This window comes from Opisthocomus hoazin, chromosome 2, assembly GCF_030867145.1.
Source record: "Opisthocomus hoazin isolate bOpiHoa1 chromosome 2, bOpiHoa1.hap1, whole genome shotgun sequence".
NCBI lineage: Eukaryota > Metazoa > Chordata > Aves > Opisthocomiformes > Opisthocomidae > Opisthocomus > Opisthocomus hoazin.
In genome coordinates this window covers 116,253,077-116,274,928 of record NC_134415.1, presented here as the reverse complement: position 1 = coordinate 116,274,928, position 21,852 = coordinate 116,253,077, and the positions used below count along the sequence as shown (strand labels likewise).

The following is a 21,852-nucleotide window of genomic DNA, read 5'->3' as shown; positions in this document are numbered from 1 at the left end:
CCTTGCACCCCAGCAAACACTTCCCACCACAGCCAGGAGCCCTGCTTCCCCCCAGCTTCTGCCGTGCTGCTGCCTCCATTCACAGCCCCCACTTCCCTCACTCTCCATTTTCCACCCTGTAAACCTCTCCGCTGACCCTTCCTTTGGGCTGTTTGTCTATTAATTGTACCGCTTTCTTTTTGTGCGGATGACACATTGCACCACCGAGTGTCACAGATGCATCCTTTGAACCGCAGACCCCTCTCAGGCAATGTTTAGCAGCTGCTTTTAGATGCAGAGCGGGAGCCCAGATCTGTACATTCCCTCTATCACCACAACGGGAGACCCTCGCTAGGGAAGGATGAAATCCCTCACATCCTCCAGTGTTCAAATCATCCGTAATGCCCAGATGATTACATACCAGACATCAGTGCTTAAACGCTTGTCAAGAGTGCTTTCAGAGTGGAGAGAGGATGGTAAGAAGGGAAACAACGTCACCTTCCCAGTAACCTTCTCTATATTTGGATACTGCCTTTTGCAGAAGCTGAATCATAAACTACCTCACCCTCTGACACACAATAGAGAACATGCTGACAATACTATCTGCAGGTGATAATAGTGGATGACTAAATCAGCAAGCACAGAAGGCACTAGACAAGAAGGTAGCGGCTGTAAAAATTCTGTGAAAGCATGCAGGCAATGCCTTTTATTTCATTTCTTACTACTTTATCAAGTCAATCCATGTAGTGCAGAGCTCTGTCTTCTTGCCATGTCCAAAGTCAGAAAGGAAATACTTAAAAGATTTGTGTACATAATGGGCATCCGCCAAGTTTTCTCACGTGGATCACTGGGGCTGAAAGTCGGTAATTCCTTCCCACAACAGGCAAGGCAAGAGCAGGGTGGAGCTGGGACCCGGGTTCGCAGCCCTACACGTGCACCTATGGTAAGCAGTTACAGCACAAAGAAGTGGCAGTACAGGATGCCAGTCCCACCCAAACAGATTTGCTTATCATTATTATTTATCATTATTATCCGTATTATTTACCCGTATTACTGTATCACCTCAGATCCCAGCTGGACACAAACCCTGTGCTGTCCCTCCCCCTGAAAGCTTACATTCTAAGGGAGCTTCGCTGGTAAACTAGGTCAGGGATGAAGCAAATTTTGGAAGGAACTCTGGAGAGTGGCTCTCCCCGACTCACCCACCACTAGTTTTTGGCATCCTGTGAAAAAAATGCCACATTTTTCTACCATGTTCGGTGCATAGCTGGTTGTATGGTGCAAAGTAACTGCATTTTGGTCACAAGGTAAGTGCATGTCCAGTCTTGCAAGAGAATGTGCTCCATCAGACAAAGGGCTGTGCAAGCAAGTTTCACCATATACGACTGCTTATGCATATACTCCATGATGGAGAATGATTGCACTTGGTCACATGATGGACATACATTTGGTGAGGCCAGGTCCTGAGACTCCTGTCCTATAGACAGGATACAGTAGGTAGGTAACTCATGGAGCGAAAGGTTAACAGTGAAACAACACTTGGGAGTGTGATGGTTTCAGCCCACTAGCAGCTGCATTTTGTTGAAGTTTTGAAGACTTAGTGGCAAAAGAGAATGTTAAGAAAGGAAGTGATTTATTTTTATTTATTTACTATTATATACTTTAGGCCTTTTCTCAGTTTCTTGGACAAAATGGATGCCTAAAGACTTGCAAAGCAAATCTCAAATCTAAAACACAGGAAAAGGTAACAGACACTTGGCATAAGCTGTTTAAGTCTTTGGTTACAAGAAAGCAGATATCAACCCACTGTCTTTAGTCCTGAGTTCCTGTAAAAACATTTACACCTTTGAGGCTGCGTTATGCTTTAGGCCGTTAAGCAGTACTGTATTTTCTCTTGACCACTTCAGGGCATTCCTATAATTAGCTTAACTCCTTTCAGCTAGCCCTCTTCTTTTTCCATCCCCCCCTACAAAAGCGTACTTGATACTCCCGTACATCACCAAGACAGATGTCCATGCAGCATGAACTTTATTTATAAAGGATGGATTAGACATGAATGTCACACTTCTTTAAAAAAGTTTAAGTTAACTAATCAGCTGGTGAAAACTGAACAGGTAATACTAATTACATAGGACAATGCCCACCTTCCTTCCCAAAACTTAAAATGAATTCTCACTCTGAAACAAGGACAATGAAATACAGAAACACACCGATTTCTAGCAGGTACCTCGTAATTAGTGATTTAAGTCTCTCAGAACTACGGAACTTGCCTTATCTCTGTAAGTGAACCTAAATTAGCTCTTTGGCATACTGATGTCTGCATTTCAAGGCCAGTACTGTAATGGTCTCAGACACCTGATGGCATTTCATCAGTATAAAACCAAGGATCCTCCTATTGGTGTATGCAGCAAGCAAGGACTGCCCAAATATTAGATGTCTTCTGATAATGTCTATACCGATCCTTCCTGCACCTGGACTGAGTGAACTTAACACTGATTCTATAAAGACAGACAGGAAGTTCGCAACTCAGAGAGGATATCCAAAAACCTCGACAAAGAACATGATCACTGACTTCACATTTAGAGCATATAAAATAGCATAATGCCTGGTGCCATTCTGGAACACGTTTTCAGATTTCCACCTGAAGTCCTCAGAGATGTATCTCCATTTTCTCACTCTTTTGAAGCACCTTGGCAAGAAAATATCCCCAGAAAGTGTATTGGGAGTGTTTCAGAATTGTCTCATCTGCTGTCTTGAGTGCACTGGGCCCAGCTTGAAGTCTGCAGCCAGTGCAAAAATTTAGTCAGAAACCAGAAAACTCCACTGTTCTAGATGTACTAAGTCCTTTGTAGGTCAGTCTCACTATTTGATCTCTTCAGTTCCTCAAGATAATCTCAGTTATGTGTTTAAATGTTCAGATCTCATTTTAAAATCTACTCTCTTGACTCTCTTCCTTATGCCAATAAAATCAGACATATAATTATGGTTCTATCCCAAGAATCCTGTATGGTAAATCTATCCAGTGTGGCACGTGTTCCAAAAAACAAGACTCCGAGTTCCCACTATTAAAGGAATATACTTTACAAATCTTCATATAAAAAGCCTACCTGGATCAATCAGTAGCAGTATACTACAAAACTGTAACAATTCCTGTTGCCTTGTGCCAACTGTTAGATAAATAAGACTTGCAAAACAAAATCTGCTCCTAAATTTACAGTTTTCTGAAACTCTTGCTTATAAACTTGCATGTGGTCTTTTTTGTCACAGAAGAAGTGCACTCATTGACCTCCCTTCTGATCCAAAATTAGTTCCGCCACGCTAAGTAGCAAGTTTCCACATTTCTCCCAGGAGGTAGGAATGACTTCCATCAGACAATTAAATTTGAAAAGTCTCTTCAATGTTTGGAAATATGAACGTAAATTGTCTGATTAGATATCATTCTAATAAACAATGGAAAACAGTCCTCTTTCTGTTCAGAAAACAGAGCCTCTCCAAAGTCATTTCATGAGATGGTGGCAATTAGGGTGGTAGTTAGTCTCTCGTACCATTCAGGCAATGTGTCTCTTCAGTTAGATATGTCTTCCAGTCAGGAAGAAAAGTGGTCTGTCCTCTTTTGCATTGGCAGTCTGGAATTCATCCCGCAGTCTGAACTGCCATTCGTCTTCCAGTTCTAGCCGGACAACAGTCTGGCGAAGAGAATTGCGATCTTGACAGATCACACACAGGGTGGCACCTAAGCAAACAGTTAAAAAGAAACCCACATGAGTATGTTCTCAGATCACCCAGCTCCCACCACATCTTAGCATGTAGAACTCCACCACTTTCACATCAGGAGTTACAAACGGGCTTGGGAGAAAATTAAGACACTTGTGTAGGACTGAGTAGAGTTATGTTCAGCTCCTTGTTTATCAGGATTTTCTTGTGTAACTTCAGGTATCTAGTATTCATCTAATGAACAGGACTAACAATACATTCCCTACTCTTTAGAGAAAGGAAGGGTAAAAATGTCAGATTTAAGGAGGCGGTGATGGGTCCTGAGAGAAGACAAGATAAAGCCCTACATCCATTACTGTTCTAGCCTTACTGATCATTACTTTGTTGGGTGAAACCTTCACTCAGCAAAACACACAAGTCAATCACCATGATGGCTGACTGGGATCTTGGTGCTTTGCTGACCAGAAATGGTCTGGACAGGCTGGAGAGTTGGGCGGAGAGGAACCTGATGAAGTTCAACAAGGGCAAATGCAGGGTACTGCACCTGGGGAGGAACAACCCCATGCATCAGTACAGGCTTGGGGCGGACCTGCTGGAGAGCAGCTCTGCGGAGAGGGACTTGGGAGTGCTGGTGGACGACAGGTTAACCATGAGCCAGCAGTGTGCCCTGGCTGCCAAGAAGGCCAATGACATCCTGGGGTGTGTTAAGAGGAATGTGGCCAGTAGGTCAAGGGAGGTTCTCCTCCCGCTCTCTGCCCCATCTGGAGTACTGTATCCAGTTCCGGGCTCCCCAGCTCAAGTAAGATGAGGAACTACTGGAGAGAGTCCAGCGGAGGGCTACGAGGATGGTGAGGGGACTGGAGCACCTCTCCTATGAGGAAAGGCTGAGGGAGCTGGGCTGGGCTAGTTTAGCCTGAATAAGAGAAGGCTGAGAGGGGACCTTATAAATGTTTATAAATATCTTAAGGATGGGGCCAGACTCTATTCAGTGGTGCCCAGCGACAGGGCAAGGGGCAACGGGCACAAACTGAAGCATAGGAAGTTCCATCTGACCATGAGGAAGAACTTCCTCACTCTGAGGGTGACAGAGCACTGGAACAGGCTGCCCAGAGGGGTGCTGAAGTCTCCTTCTCTGGAGATACTCAAAATCCACCTGGACGAGGTCCTGTGCAGCCTGCTGTAGGTGACCCTGCTTTGACAGGGCAGTTGAACTAGACGACCCACAGAGGTCCCTTGCAACCCCTACCATTCTGTGATTCTGTGGAACATGTCCTGAAAACTAACCACAAAATTTAGTGCTTTTTGGATTGGTAAGCTGACATGTTGGCAAAGAAGAATGTGGCCTGTATGGTTATGGACACAGGCAAATCCGGAATGCCAAAGTAAGAAATACCATATTTTAATAAACAATATCAACTGTCTTGACTAGCATGCTGATACCATTTTAAGTTGCATGCATGATTTCCTGGTTTCTGAAAAAAAATGCTCAGTTAAGAGGAAATAATTACCTCACCAGCATTCAATAATCTGAATGAGAGATGGTGAGGTAAGTGGAAATGCCCAAGACAAAAAAAAGTTGAGAATATAATAATAAGAAACAAGACAGACAGTCATGTGATGTTTAATACTCATGTAGCAGGTTAGAAAATCAAGCAGACTGCCAAGGGAGATGGAGAAATCCTGAATCAAACACACTTTGTGCTACACATTATAAAAATTGTCTAGTTTATCCAAAAAGAAATTGACTGATTGATAGCCTCTGGTCACTCAAAAAATGCAGTAGAAAAGTACTGCTTTCATTTGCAGTTACTCTGACAGCCTTGTTAGAGAAACTACAGGCTGGTTAAAATCTGGACACTGCTCCAGAATGAGCATAGACACTGGCACTCCTGTGGCTTCAGTGGCATGGGCAGGTAAAAGCGCCGTATACCCCAATTTGCACCTCGCTACATATACCTACACAAAACCGTGTGAACTGCAGCAAAGAGCACAGCAGTTCATAACAGCTCAGCCTGTTTCAAGCAGGCATTTGCCACGGTGTTCTTCCACCAGTGACAGTTATAGCTGTGAGCGAAAGAAATCCCCAGAGTGCTAAATGCCTAAGGTAGGAGCAGAACAATCCGAAAGAAGTTTGCAGTGTGACTGCCTACAATACAAATGGAACTTATTTGTCTCTGCTGCTATCCAGGACTACATGGAGAAACTGGTTATTAGAAATAAATTTTAAATAAGCAAGCTTCTGTTTCCGGGGATAGTAAACAGATTTTGATGGAGGCTTGTTCATCATCCATTTTCTATGAAAAATCAGAAAACCTGCAAGAACACAATAGGTAAATGCTTCATACATGAATCTTAAATACTCAGTTTTCAAACTTCAGGTAAGGAGTTACACATACACGCTGGGCATAATGATATAGATACAACATTCCTCTCTGCTTAGAAGTCTGCAAAACTTACAGCACTGTTATAGACCAGTTTATGACAGTACAGAGCCAGCAAGATCAAGCATCAAATTTGGGTGGGACATACAAAGACAAACATGCATACATGCATACGCATATATCTCCATGCATGTTTTCATATAAAACACATTTTTTTCCCAGGTTCCCAGAGACTAGGACATATAATTCTCTGTAATAAAATTATTGCAGCTCACCTTTAAGAAAATGAAACTTCTTTAAGAAGCTAGCTACCACAAAGGAGTCACACAGGTAAAGCAGGAGACCACTGAATGCCAAACCAGAGGAATTGATATTCAGAGAGTGAGGCCGAGAACTCACATAGCAAACTGCAATCTGATGGGGAGAGGAGGAAAAAATTAACATTTTTCAAGCTTGTATATAAAGCTAAGGCTTGATATCAAGCTTTCAGCATTTGCACTAGATTCAAATTCAGATTTGTTTCCAACTCCAAATATTGCGATCTTTATAGTTCCTCCCTAAACATCCCTCTACTTATTAAAAAGCCACATAAAAGCACTATTCATAACTATGTATTAGTTGGTACTATTCATCACTATTATTATGAGGTTTAGATATGCTAGGGTTTGAAAGCTGCAGGAACAATGGTTTGTCACAAACCTAATGCTGTGACCTGCCCAGCACTGTTCATCTACACATGAGAAAATACAGTAACTGCGCAGTCAGACACAAAAAGAATTCTTTAGAAATTCTAATTTCATTTACATTACGATAGGATTACTGAAGTCGGTAGAGTTGTGCATATACATAAATGTGCGAGGTTTCCTCTTGTCTAGTTTGTTTTTATGACTATTCCCCAAATCCACCAGGGACAAGGAATATTTACACACTCTTTCAGGATTTATAGATTTAAATTAAGGAATCTGCCGCACGAGGCTTTTTTTCCAAAGTGCCATTGTAAAACTTCGTTGGGGCAGACCCTCATCTGGCACAAATCAGCATGATTCAGTGGAGAAAGGCTGACCCACAGCAACTAAGACTGTGGCCCAGGGTGCCTATATTTATCCATATTCCTTCAATCCTCTTGTATCAATTTCCAGCTTAGGTAACAATTCCAGAACCGAATTGAACTCATTTCATGTGCAGAATGGGTTAGAGCTGAAAGGATGCAATGGATGAAGACAGTAACAGTACAATGCCCTTCCACACTTTCTTTTTCCAAACATGGTGGGAATGTAGACCTGTAAGAGCTCAGCCAGAAAGGAAATTAAAAGACAGAGTTAAAAATGTTCCGGGAGCAGCATGTATGGGAAGGTCATCACACAGCAGTTTTGGTAAAGGAGTTTAGTAAATTCAGCAAGACTAAATTTCATTTAGCTTTCAAGTCAGGTGAAAAGGTAAAAACAGTTTCTCTCTCCTGAACAACACCATCTTAGTATCACACTTCTATCCGACCTACATAAAAGTTGAAGTATGACCTTAGCTTTAGATCCAAAGTCATAAGAGAGAGCCAACAGCTCCTGTGATCTAATGTCAGCCTCTCCCATTCTGACTTCCTGGTATTTTCTTCTCTGCCTGAGCTTATCAGTCAAAAGTGAACTAAAACATTTGTATTTTGATGTGCTTTCTAAGGGCTAGCTAGTATTTGTAAAACACCCTTGTGGAAGAATTTTGCTGTAGAAAGGGCCAAATTATAGGAGATTGAGAAAACACTTCTTAAACAAAAATGTGCTCTGTGTTAATTCAGAATCTAATATAATTCACAGACTATATTTAGGACCACTCTGGTATTGTTCACTGTGTACTTTATTTGAAGTCTCTAATAACATCTCCAAGGGACTAAGAATTTTATTTTAACATCATAGGGAACTAGTACCTGATTCTTCAAAGGCTGTGTAACTCTTATTAAGGAATGCATCAAGGAACTCATCCAAAATGTAGCCCATACATTTCTAGAGCTGCTTGAAGATTATTTTGTTCAGTACCTGTGGTCCTAAGTTAAGGTAACAGTCCACAGATAGCACTGGATGGCTATAATTCTTCAGTGAGAGAGGGAAGAAGCGATGGCTGTGATACTGGAGGTATTTTTCAAGGAGCAACTGAGCAGGTGCTGCCAAGAAGGTATGCTTGCTGTCAGGAGCACAAATGTACTGAGCAGGGGAGACTGAAACTGGAGTGTCAGATACCTACGAGGAAAAAATATTGCTGGTACAGATCAATCCTGATCAATCGAGTTGTACTTATCTGAATTTTGGTTTGTATAAAATATACCTCTATCCTACAAATCTAAGATTTATATAGGAAGCTAAGGCATTCAGCCAAAAATGTCTGCTACCAAAAAAGCTTCCATTTCACAGAATTATATTTGTATTTATAGAGTCTTTGATGTTTCTTCTTTGAAACCAAAGTACTCCTACATATGAAGTCACATGAAGATGAGCAATTCAATAACTAGAGATAAAAGACTCATAGTGAATGGTTGCTTGGATTGTAGTGAGACACTTCAGGGTTTTTTGAAAGTTTTGGAGAAAAATGATTAAGGAAAGGTGCATTTATGCCAAAAATATTGTGGACTTCAGAAAGAAATTTAAAAAAAATCCCACATGGCAGACATACCCCATTACTGGCAACTGGCAGTGCACCAAAATACCTCAGCTCTGCTGGTTACAGGGTAAAAAAAAAAGGAAAACAGAATTTCAACAATGAAACAGAGTCTGAGTTCCCACCTTAGACTTAATGTGGAAGGATCGCTGTCCTCCTACTGCAATTTGCTTTTTCATGACACTGAAGTGATTGAACCGACAGATGAGAAGGCCAGCACTGTGGACACGCAAGTTGAAGTCAACATCATCACACGTAAATCTGGAAAGAATAAAATCACAGCAGTTCAGAGGAATGTTCCTCATCACATACTAACAAATACAAACACTCAGGGTCTTTGATCAGCACCGCAGAAAGGACAGGTGTCAAACATACTGACCCTTCACCAGCGCTTATCAGTCAGGGAAAGAGGCTTCAGCTTTGTAATGATAAACTAGGCTAGAAGATCAGAATCAGGGAGGGAATCACCTAGGGAGGGAAAGGACCAGAAACACAGAGGAAAGTCGAAGGAGAAAGGTAGTAAATTGTCAGGGAAAAGATCTAGGAGAAGATAAAATATTTTCTTTGTGTTTTAGTACTATAATGCAGTCATAGGAAATAGCTACATACATTGCTATCCCAAATAAGGTGAAGGAAATTAATTCCTTTGAGTTCCAATGAAATGGGTGAGGCCCTACATTTGATTATCAAAAGCTCAGAGGTCTCTGACTACTCATTTTTCCCTTAGAAGACGAATATCCAGTAAATTTTTCAATGATCCTCTACAAAATTAACATCATTTTACATTAGAGACAAAGCAGTCTTTTCTTAATACAACAGAACTGGTGAGACATAGCAATAAATTAAGCAGAATGAGGCCAAACATCCCTGAACTAAATCTGACCCATTTTAAAAATAAGATGTAACAGAATAATAGGTAAACTTCTAAAGCTAAGTAAATTCAAATACTTTGACCTTTGGAAAATTCAGACTCAGTTTTCAATTTTGTATATATATATTACACAGAAAACTGGATGTTGTTCAGAACCATTGGATTAACATCCAGACCTTGGGTTTAAGAGAGCTGAGCAACTACTGCAGCAGTTCGTATCAGTGAGATTTGATTATAGGTTTTTAAAATCTTGTCTTTGATCTTATGAATATTTACATGGATCTTTGTTATCCCTGACTGTCAGTGTCTCTGTGTTTTGAAAAGTACCATTTTCCTCGCCAGCCCAGGCTTGGAATGTCATAAAACAGTGGAGGCTCAACAGCACCCACACAGAGGATTCTGGGGAGCCACACATGGTTCAAAGGCACAGGCAGGAAATGGGTGGGGTGGTCTGGCTTTCCGGACATTTCACATTGCTGTCTGTACTCCTATCATTTTGATTTATAGTCTTTCTCTTCATTAGCCTTTCATAATGCTTCATAAGGTAATAGAGTTAGCCAGCCTGGGAGCACAGTTCTGTACTAGGACATGCACAGGAGCAAGTTTAAAATGCTCTTTTAAAGTGTCAGGCTGGAGATGACAGAAATTTAGATCACCTATTTATCCACAGAATGAAAGCAGAAGAGCTTCCCTGCAGTTACAGGTAAAGTTGGACTTCAAAACACATCTTCCTGAGATAGGAGAGTTCTGAAGAATAGTGACTGATGTTCAGTCATCTAAGTCTAGGCGTGTAGAGCCATTTTAGAGTACCTGGGGTATCCCACCTAGCTTACAGAAAAGCACATGTAGATTTCATGTCATACCTGTCAGCACCATAGGGACATCTTGCGTATTCTGAACTGCCTAAAGACTGACTTTAGATGAGTGAAACACACCTCTAGTGATATCTACTTCATTCTGTTGTAATAAATGCTTGCCCCTCAGAAATGGGGCTAAAACCACAGTTTACTTGACATAGATCAGTGAAATTCTATGAGATGACGTACCTAGAGAACACAGTTCTGGTAACTGTGGTGGTACTCTATACAGCAATATTATAATCTGATATATCCTATGTGGCACAATAAATGAAAAAGTGGGATTTTTGAGACAGCTGAATGTGAGAAACAACCACCAGTGTTAACAAGGCTTATTTATTCCTTTCTTCTTATTGTTCTGATGAGCACAAAAGCAGTGCACTCCCATGTTGTGCTTCTCAGGGTAAAAAGTCCAGCTATATTTCAATTCCATGTCAGAACAAGATTTGGTTATGCACCATTCACCCATACACCCCTGTGTCCTTTGGAAGGGAGAGCAGGTAAGAGAGCAGGAGGGGAAGCACAGTGCTCACTAAAAAAGCCACTTGGACTAGACAGCTGGGGGACCAATACTGCCAGGCACACTGTGTGTGCATAGTGTGTCTATCCTGTAATTCAAGTACGACTGATTTATTTGGAATATGGAAATCAATGTCCTTTTCCAACTGGCAATTTAGGCAGGGATTTGAACCATCAGTAAGGAAACAAAATCTGTCTGCATCCAACAACCTCTACCAAAAAACAACAAGAGCTTTGGTAAAACTTCCTTTATGTGGTTCATCATCTCTGTTGAAAGGTGCTACCGATTCACTTACCTGTTCTGATTGTACTGTACATTCTGTGTCAGATCGACGTTCAGCATAATGAAATCATGCACATGGCAGCAGGAGAACGGTTCCTTGATCTCAGCACTGTTTGTCTTCCTGGACCATTTCCTCATCCCAATTAAGGCATAGTGAGTGACATTGGGAGTTGCTTCAATATGTTGCAGAATTTGCTTCAAGGAAACATTGCTTTCAGTCCACGTATAGTCACTACAATAATTACAAAAATGTGTTAATTTTACAGTATATGTGCATAGAGAATATGCAGAATCTCGTGCAGCTGAAGAGCAATTCTTAATAATTAAGAGCAGTTATGGGTATCAGGTAGATAGCTTGAGTGTTGTCTTACTTTACTGCAACTTCTTGTCTCTCACTCTAATCAGAACTTAAAACTAATTAGTGCTTCTGCAGTGGGGACTGGTATGACAGCTCTGAAACTTAGTCTGGATCTTTCAAAATATTCAATCAGATATGTAAACTTTTAAAGTTACATGGATAAAGTTCCAAATGACTCTGGGAGGGTTGCTGACTTTGTGCCATAACTGAAGTACAAAGTATAAGACCCTCCCAGCCCACCCCTAGAGTCCATAAATCTCAGGTTTCACTGAGTTTAGTTCTCTTTGAAGGTTTACTGTAAATCCTGCATAGCACCTTTCTGGGAATAGATAAAAATATCTAGTACAAACAATGTTCTAAAGTGATGAAAACAAAAATACTTGTTTGGGGATTTGGGGACCTAATAAAGGAGCTATACAGACTGGGACTGACAAAAAAGCCAGAGGAAATCAGCTGCACAATTTGCAAAGAAAAGTCTTTTAGCTTCCTTAGAAAAATCCTGTTTAAATTGTACATGTGAATGCCCATGCTTGCCAGTGAATCAGGGATTGTTTACAGAGTCTGAAATCTGCAGTCCAAGTAACACTAGTTTGAACGGGAGTCAAGCTATACAGCAAAGGCTGCAGGACACTTAAATCCTCAGGGGACAGGAGTGAAAAACAGGCACTAAACTACGTGCCATGCAAAGGCAGATATCTAGGGAAAATACCTGTCTCGTTAGGCAAATATTCTTCTCTGCTTGTATAGGGTAAAAGTTGTAGTATCTCAAACATAATTTCAAAACTGATATGCAGTGAAAGGTTTTTGTAACAGAGATCAGCTGAAAAAGCATATATTGCTCTATTCACCTTTTCTTGTCTCCAGAACAATCAACTTCTATTGCATTCCACATAACACAGGAGTCATCTGAAATGACAATGAAAGGCCAAATATCCTGGGGTTTTATCCCCAGCTCCTCCTGCCGATTTCGTTCAAGCTCCAAGTTATGGTAAGACAACTCTTTTATCAGGAAGTGTGCAGCACCTGAAACCAAGGACATAAACTGTCAGATTAAACGTAGGGGCAGGAATTGTTTGCTTTTAACTTGAAAGCCTTTTGAAGTGAATATTTCGGCAGACCAGGGTATGTATCCCCCTGAAGATTTTAACACCCTGACACTCCCCAGAGCCAACTTGCTTTGCCACTTGCCAAGCAAGTGACTTACAGGACCCCAGGGGGAAGTACACAAAATGCAGCCTGACTTCTGCGGTAAAGACTTGCTAGTGTCCTATGTGTTTAGTGACTGATTCTTTTAACCTCACAGATATTTGGATCCACTAGCATGTCTTAGTGAAAACATCTAGAAATATTGATAGACCAGCTGAATAACATGGGAACAATTTCCCATGACGACCTGCTTTTTGAATGTTTGCCACTACTGCTGTCTATAAGTTGTTCCAGCAGTAAAAGGAAGGTGCTGCATATTTCACAGATAGTATGTTAGCAGAACGTACCTAAGAAATGTACCTAATCAGTGCATTACTGCCTATGCAAATAGTACATAAATTATTTCCACGAGGAAACACAGTAGGTAACTCCATCTGAGTTAACACCCTTAGCTCCCTTTAAAATCAGCAAAGGAGAGTCTTTCTAGGGTGTAATGCATCTAGTTTGCTTTAGGTGACCTGGATTAAGTGAATTGTGGTTTCCACTGTGACATGTCGTCTTCGAAGAGAATCCAGATCACCAGATCAGATATGCTAGCTACAAGGTGTGTGTCTGCACTTCACTGTTGAGTAACAACACCTCAAGGGCCCCAGTCCTGTGTCTGCACTTCTTAGAATTTGTTGTTATACTTACCTACTCCTGCACTGTTGAAAATGCTCGGAAGAACAAGCATGATGTGGTTAGGCCAATACTTCTTATATATGGCCATTTCATATTCCTTGACAACTAAAACATGCAAATGACTGGCTCCATCCATTGCATGATATAAATTGAAAAGTCCATGTTCATGACGACCAGTGGTGGGAGTAAAAGTGGGGCTTTTTATGTAATCTTCACTCTGTAAATAAACAGAAGTGTGAGTTTCTGTATTAAGCTGGAAGATGTTTAAACAAAGAGAACCAGATCTTTTAGGAGAATAAATCAGATTCACTGACACTGGATAAACTGCCACATTTTAAACCATCTTAATAGGAAAATAAGCAACTTTTATAAAAGTTGAGAAAAAGAAAACTCTATCACTTAGCCTATTCGACTGTTGAGAGTGTGGTGGACTGGATAGGACTGCTGACCTTGACCCGCCAAGTGCACAAGAACCTTTGAGACTAGATCTGGAAAAGAATTTAGGTCCTTATGACATAGGATGGTAAGAAACACCTTACTCCAAAACTGCAGTACAACCCTTCTGGCTGATTATCACCCAATCTTGAATGCACTGAAACTCACTAGACGCTCCCAAGTTTGATAGTACAGCATCTGAGAGCCCTGTTTTTACAGACACCCAGGACTGTTCCAGTCTGGGCAACTGATTTTAGCCTAGTTCCAAGGTCATTAAGGACCCAGATAAGAGTGTTTATACGAAAGGATTAACCTTGATAATGAGCAAAAGATACACCTTATTGGTGGCTTGGCAGTTTTGCTTCATGTGTCCCTTTCTGGGAGAAAACACAAGCTTAGTATCAGGACATCTTCATTATCTCTTGAGAGCAAGAGCAGAAGTGTAAAGAACCATAATTTAACAGATTTTAAAATTGGTGGTGTTTCTCTCCCATATACGGCCATAAATAAAATTATCCATCTACCTTATCTGTAACTAGTGGTAGCCTCATGCTTTCCAATTGTCTTCCTGGTTGGCTGAAGACAAAATGATGCTCCTTTGACTTTGGAATGATAAAATGCAGCTGGATCTCTTCTCCCAGCATAGAATAGGAAAAGGCAAATGCATGCAGAGTGGACTCATAAAGCTGAGGATGGGAAAAAATAGCATAATTCCAGTGATTAAAGTCAAACTACGAGGTCTCAGTGTAGTGCATACTCATTTTACTACATTACCCAACAGACTACAATCACTTACTGTATTGCATTAGGTTTTGCCTCATGATGCACTAGATGTTAGCCATTGCCTCCCAGGCTAGAGCATACACAAAAGAAAATCTAAATTAAACTGTTCGCTATTTTGAAACCATTGTTTCAGCTTCATCTTGCAGATGGTACCAATACTTAAAAGCCACTCTTGGCTTTCAGAAATACACATTAAAAATGGTATTTGCACTGCTAATACCTTCTTCCTCACATTCTAAGAGGCGGGAAAGTGGGGGGTTACTCTGAGTAATAATGGTCTGTATGTCACATATAGACCATTCTATGCCGGACTGCTTCTGCATCAGAAGCAGTATCTTTTGCTGTTACTCAGGTGAAAATGCAAGCAAGTCCCAGTGGGAAAAGTTTACTGGGAAGGTAGTTTTAACTGGTAGTACACATGAGGAATGCAGATTACAGCACTGAATAAACTAGTGTAAATGAGGCAAGGATCAGTCCTCTGACGTTCCCAAACCTGCAGTCTGGTCAAGGCAGGCAAACCTCAAGAAATAACAAAATCTGTAATTCAGATATTTTTAACACATGCATACAACTTCTAAGCCAGTTCAAATACAGTGAACGTACACAAAACTGTATTTGGGTTGCGTCTGCTTCAATTTCTGCTCTGCAGAGTAATGTCTGGAAATCTTTACCTGGTACCTGGGATTGAATCCCATATACTGATGACACTGTTCACAGTGATGGTAGGTGTTATATGCTGCATACTTCGACAATCTCATCCTAGTCGTTTGACGCCGTGTATACATATCCTCCTGTCTCCTGCTCATTGATCTGTCTATTAGAAAAAACTTAAATGTGACATATATTCCAGGCCAGAATGCAGTCCCTTGTGACAAACTATGTCACTGTAATTAACTTCTAGAAACAACGCCAGGATTAAATGCATCCAAAATAAACTATTAATTGATTCTGAGCACAGTATGTTGTATAAATTATTACATACAGTAAAAGGGACTACAAAGAAGTATCTGCAAATTCACAAAATCATGATTATAACAATTCTGTACAGATTTCACATAAGGCTGAGGTGCAAGCAAAGCCAGTTTCTTAAAATTAGTATTGTTGCTGTTGTTATTATTGATTGAATGCTCGCAAAAGTAATAAATAGCAAGAAAGAGTCTTACGACAGACATTTGCCATCCTGTGATGGACATCACAGTAGATTACGTGAAATGAACTTGGCAAATTTAGTGATGCTGCTCTTTAGTGAATATCCACATTTCAAAAAAAGGTCTCCTTTGTGGGAGACTGATGGAAGATGAGATGTTACTTCTGCTGAAAAGAACTTCTGGTATGTCATCTGGCCAAAACTTTCACTCAGATTTTCAGCATCAGATCAGGTTGTTCATGCTTGTTCCTTGTCCTGTCAGGTTTTGAAAATCACTATGAGTGGAGTTTCCACAGTCTCTCTGGGTGACCTGCACCATGGTTTGACCACTTTGTTCTGGAAATATTTTTCATGCGGTCTAATTGTATTTTCCCATGTTGCAATTTGTGTCTGTTGTCTCTTGCCCTTATGCTGTGTATCTATAATAGTTTGTATCTATAAGTTAGGAAGCTGAAGACACCAATTAGATGTCCCTGACGGACTTCTCTAAACTGAACAAATTACTTCAATTCTCCATGTATGTCACATGCTTCAGGCCTCTATGCATCTTGGTGGCTACCCACCAGACTCACTTCTGTATGTCAATGTCTTTCTCGCACTGGGAAGCAAAAAACTTGACAGAATACTTAAAATGTGGTCTTACAGGTGCCATGCATAGAAGAATAATCACTTCCCTTGACCTGCTTGCTAGGTTTTCAGTAAGTCTGTCCAGTTAGCCTTTAATCCATTGGAGAACTGGCAACCCACATTCAAATTGTTTTCTACCAGGATCATCAGGCCGCCTTCCTCAAAGTTGCTGTCTGTACAGCTGCTCCTAAGCTTGTACAGCTGCAAAGGGTTATTCCATCCCAAGTGCCAGATCTTGCATTTACCTTTGTTGAACTATATGAGGTTCCTGTCAACCTATTTCTCCAGCCTGTCAAGGTCTTTCTGAATAGCAGAACTTCTTGCACATTGACTGCTCCCCCAATTTGGTATAAATCATGACATTGCATTCTGTGCTTTGAACAGATTGTTAATGGCAATCTTAAACAGCATTTGCCTCACTATCAGTCTATGAGTACTGCCAGTACTGCTTTTTTAATGAAAAACTGCCTGTATAATATTCCATAAAACATTTAAAGTCTCATATTCTGGTGCTTCATCTAGCAAACTTCAGATCTTTTTTCACTATTACTTAGTCAAGTGCAATTCTGATAATTTCACTCTATTTAAATGTTCAACAGGTTTCTCACATTGTGAACAAATAAAGACATACATGTGCACCTATCTAGCTTTTTCTAATTCTAACCTTCACTGTTCGTATTCTGAAGCTTTGAACAAATCAGACTTGCATCTTCGTATTTCGGGTCATGGATAGTGTAGTCAAAAGGCACCTTCTTAAATGTCTCCAAATCTGGCCACATATCTCCAGGCTGATGGTAGTATTGATCAGATTCTTCTTTAATATCTATGATATTATTGAAAAATAAGAATTAATGTAATTGCAATTTTTTAAGTGCTTTATATTGCTATAAATGATTTTGCTATCTCTGTTATTCCTGCATCATTTTTTCTTCCATTGTTCTGAGGAAGCAATACTATTATGCATCAAGAGGTGCACATTTGAACAAATGTACCTCATACATCAATGCAATTCTCGCTTTTAAACCTTTGTTATCAATTTCAGACCTCTGTAATCTTACTGGAGCAGTTGGTGGGATGATGATGAAAACAATGCTGTCAAGGGTCTGGTAAGACAGATCTACCTGCATCAAGGCATTTGAAGTCTTTCCACTGACCACCACATTTGTGAACTCAGTTGAGGAAAGACACGTTATCCTCACTGAGGAAAAGAAGCCCTCTTAGAGCTTCAGAAATTGCAGTATGAAGTACAGTGCAGAGTTAAAGTCAAATGTCCCTTCTAGTGATAAGACCGGAGTAATAAAAGATAATTCACCCTAGGGTAAGAAAAAAATAGTAAGTGGTGTTGGCATGATGCACAATGAAATCATGCCTTTTTCTGAATCAGGTTAGCTGACATACAAACCTAAATGTACACAAGTCCTTACAAAATACTTTCCTGCCTTTGTCAAGAGGATGAAAGATCTGACAGGCGTAAAATGGACAATAGTGAGGAGTTCAATTTGGAGGTCAGCTGTAAGCTGCTGTAAAGAGACATAACTCCGTGTCTATGAGTATAGACAAAGTGATTATTTACAACATGTGACACCCTGTCTTTTGGTACCTAAAGTAAATATGAAACTCTGGTGGAATTAGTCAGACTAATTATTTTCAGTTATCTTCATGCCCTGACTGAGTCACCTGTAAAATCCTGCCTAAAATACAAAGGTTCACATACACAAGCCTCTCCCTAGCAGACTGGTCACCTTTTCCGCAGGTTTAGCCATAAACCTTGGGGATATCTGCCTCTTCCTCAAGCACAGCTCAGCATGGAGGAAGACTCCTGGGTACTCCCCCAAAAGCCCTCAGAGACAGGAGCTGAGGCATGGCCCCACAGTGAAATGGCTGAACAGCTTCCAGCCGCCATCTGATGGAGGCAGCCCGAGACTCGCCACGGCTGACCCTGCTTGTGCTCTTCGTGCAGAATTAAGACATAGCCCATAAAATATCACCCACATATTTCTATGTAACCCAGCTCTTAATTACCGAGGCTGAGCATCAGAAATACATCTGGAAACACAGGGGAGTAATGCACTGTAAATAAAAGGAGTCTGGAATAAAATTAGCTATTAGAGAGCAGGAACTGTTTTCTTCCCTCATGTAGTCTTACGTACGTAGAAAATATGACATTGCTCCTGATGGTATAAATCTGCCAGAATTTCACTGATTCTTTTTACATATTTTATCACAAAAGTTCATTCCAATTCTAAACTCAGAACTGATGGCTGGATATAATTCAGTATACATAACTGCTGTTAATTGCATCCAAGGAAAAACAGATGTATGTGGTTTTCTTACTGAGAGGAAGACTAGTTTCTAAATGATGAGTAAACTAATAAAATATCCTTAAGTATGAGTTGAAGATCACACAAAAAATTTCTTAAAATATTTCAATAATGTAAATTAATTGCAAAGGTGAACAGCATAAACAGTCATCTACTTTTCAATTTAACATAACAATTGTTTATAGTCTCCAGAAGCAAGTATTTTTAAACCAAGAACTTACTAATGTTGATTTCTTTCTCATCATAAACATCCACTTCTGTCAGTCTAATCAGCATTCGGGACAAAATACTGAGGAACTGCAGATAGGCACCTGTTTTCCCTATCTGTAAATATATAAATTAGAAAATACATAAGTAAACTTTCATTTTTCAACATGTTACTTTTCCACATATCTAGAAATTGCAGCTGCAGTGAAACTAAATATTAATATTCAGCACTTCCATATCCCTGTATTTGTATATTTCTTGGTCTAAAGAACCTGCTTAAATGGTCAACAGTTTTGTTGTCTCTATGTAGTAACCTCGTTTGGAAAATGCATTTTATATCACAGGTCTAATTACAGGCCCACAGACAAGAATTTTCTCTCCTGATTTAGTTTCTACATTGGCAATGAACTTTTAAAAATACATAGAAGCTCATAAGATGTTCCAAAAAATCTCCTCTTACCCCAAGATATCTAAATAATTACCTCAACCCTTTCATATTTGCATAATTTACCAGTACACTGACTGCTGTTGAAGCACAGTTTATAACTTTCTCCTTTCTTTTTTACCCCGCCAACAGACTATATGAATTTTCTCTTCATTACACCAAATATTATTGCTGCCCTTTTATAGTTTTTCAGCTGAAAGGTACAAGCCACAGCCAATGATTTACTCAGTGGATTGTTCTGTGTCTTCCATATAAAGCTTGCTGATGATAACATTAAGTAAATAATGCCAGATGTAGGCAGACAGCTTTACAAACCATTGCACTTGAACAGCAAGCAGTACATAATGGGTTTCAAGGAGAAAAAAGAGAGCAGCAAGCTCATGCCACTCTCAGAGGAGAATGAACATGCTGTGATTTCCTGTGCGTGTGTATAGTTCAGCCTCAGAACAGCACTGATGCCCAGCTGGCACCTTAAGACTGATGACACACCTGTATGGGGGACCTGAACATGTAGATCAGTTATGACATGTTCTGCTGCAGCTGTCTGGTTTCACAAAGCGGTATCAGATTTCGGACTAAGTTTACTTCACTACTGAGCTGAAAAGCCAGCTTCACTGCCGTTACTGCTAGGACATGTCAGAAGCATAGGGTGTTGAATTACTAAATATAGCATTGAATTTACTATTTTCCATAAATGAAAGTGAAGTCAAATGAAATTTTCATTTTCTCTCAACATTTGAGAAAGGGAGGCTTTGAAGCTGAAGCAAGAGTGGGTAAACATTTGTTTTGGTCAAAGTATCTGCTGTTCTTAATAAATCAGACTGCATTTTAAAGAGTTGCTTGCCAAGGGTGGAAAAGGGTACCGTTATCCCTGCTGAGGGTCACATAAGTCTTTCAGGTACACGTTAGACTATGTTTTAGCACACAAGTGTCTGTTATCCAGGACTAACACAGGAAAAAAGTGACTTTGAATAGAGGAAATGGTAACATGGACCATAGTCAGTCTGTGGACCAGATGCTTCTAACTCCCAGTCTGGATTTTTATGTAAATTCCATCGAGACTAATGAGAATCTTTCTACTGGCCCTTCAAAAATGTTCTAAGTTGGCTACAATGGCTACTGATGGGTGAGCTACACAAAAACATCTTATCTTCCCATGTCTGAGGCAAGCCCGATGATACTTTGTTCTAGAAGAAAATACTTTCAGTGTTTCCTCTCGTCTGAGATTACTTTTATACGCCCTTATAAACACATTATTTAAGGTGCTTCTGATCATTATTTCATTAAACACAGGGTGGCCTGACAGATTAACTGTTCCCTGATTTCAAACAAATGAGAGATCATTTGTTAAAAGTACACACTCTGTTCTCTTGATATCAGGTATCTATGTGAAAAACTAATTCCTAATCTTTTTTAAGTATATACCTGTAACTGTCAACAGAACCACAGGCTGAAATTTATTTTTGGTGACCATTTAAAACTTATTATATCAAAATAATATATTTCGCTTCCCCTAGGGGACCAGTCTTCACCAATGGTTCTCCACGATGTATCTGGGAGTGACTAGGGTACTATACTGTGGTAATTAGATGAAAGGTGTCAGCTGTCAATTGACTCAAGTATACACAAAGCTGTAGGGGTTATGAGTCAAAAATGTTACAAACACAGGACTACAACTGTTAGTCCCTAACTACTAAACTAAAACATATGTACTTGTGATATTCCATGAATCATATCTTACCCAACCTCATTATCTGTCACATAAAAAATGTCCAGTATAGTCCTGTGAGCTTTATGAACTGCTAGATACTAGCAACACTGTATGTAAAATGCTGGTGGGAACTTGCAAGAATCTCTCCAAGTTTTCAGAGTGTTTCTCTGCCAGGAGAGAGATCAGGCTAAGCTCATAGCAACGTTCATGTTTGGACTCCATTCACTCGCACACTTGCCTGCATTTGCGGCCGAAGAAACTAATTGGTGAAAAGGAGAACATCTTTTTCAGGTTGTTTTGAGAATATTTAAGAAAAAAAAAGAAAAAAGAATGACTTTTCATGTATGATCAATGTTTACCCCAGAAGGGAAGAACCTTGAACAACTGAATTTGTAGCATAGCCAGATAGGTAAATGCACCTTTAAAATTAATTTTATCATTTTCTATGTGTACCATCTCTAGGCAAAATGGAACTGCACAATGTCTTTGCTTGTTTGAAAATACTGAATAGCTGTCAATAAACAGAGCTTCCACCTCTCTCCAAAGAGTCCTTGCCCCATCTGTCACCACCCCTCTTTTTGATAGTTTTGGGCATTGTGGGTAGCTGCAAAGAGATTCTGTGAGCAGAATATGTAAGGCTTGGAACCATAAAGCCCATCCTCCATCTCCCAGCTGCAACAAAATGGATCTGCAAAGAAATTATAAACTGCATACAGGATTGGGCTGTAGCTTTGCATGTCTCTAGAG

General features: G+C 40.1%; 1 protein-coding gene across 1 annotated transcript in view; it reads right to left on the bottom strand.

Moving 5' to 3' along the window:
* Window positions 1-2,137: 2,137 nt before the first annotated feature.
* Window positions 2,138-21,852, bottom strand: part of GREB1 (growth regulating estrogen receptor binding 1) — a 103,289-nt gene continuing 83,574 nt past the window's right edge. Inside the window, exons 23-33 of the mRNA XM_009937413.2 lie at window positions 18,964-19,066; window positions 17,086-17,244; window positions 15,319-15,461; window positions 14,389-14,550; window positions 13,442-13,646; window positions 12,451-12,625; window positions 11,258-11,476; window positions 8,840-8,975; window positions 8,099-8,299; window positions 6,350-6,488; window positions 2,138-3,712 (exon numbers count right to left, since the gene is read on the bottom strand). Of these exons, the coding sequence (XP_009935715.2) occupies window positions 3,549-3,712; window positions 6,350-6,488; window positions 8,099-8,299; window positions 8,840-8,975; window positions 11,258-11,476; window positions 12,451-12,625; window positions 13,442-13,646; window positions 14,389-14,550; window positions 15,319-15,461; window positions 17,086-17,244; window positions 18,964-19,066 (1,806 nt within the window). The 3' untranslated portion in view covers window positions 2,138-3,548. The remainder of the gene's footprint in view (window positions 3,713-6,349; window positions 6,489-8,098; window positions 8,300-8,839; window positions 8,976-11,257; window positions 11,477-12,450; window positions 12,626-13,441; window positions 13,647-14,388; window positions 14,551-15,318; window positions 15,462-17,085; window positions 17,245-18,963; window positions 19,067-21,852) is intronic.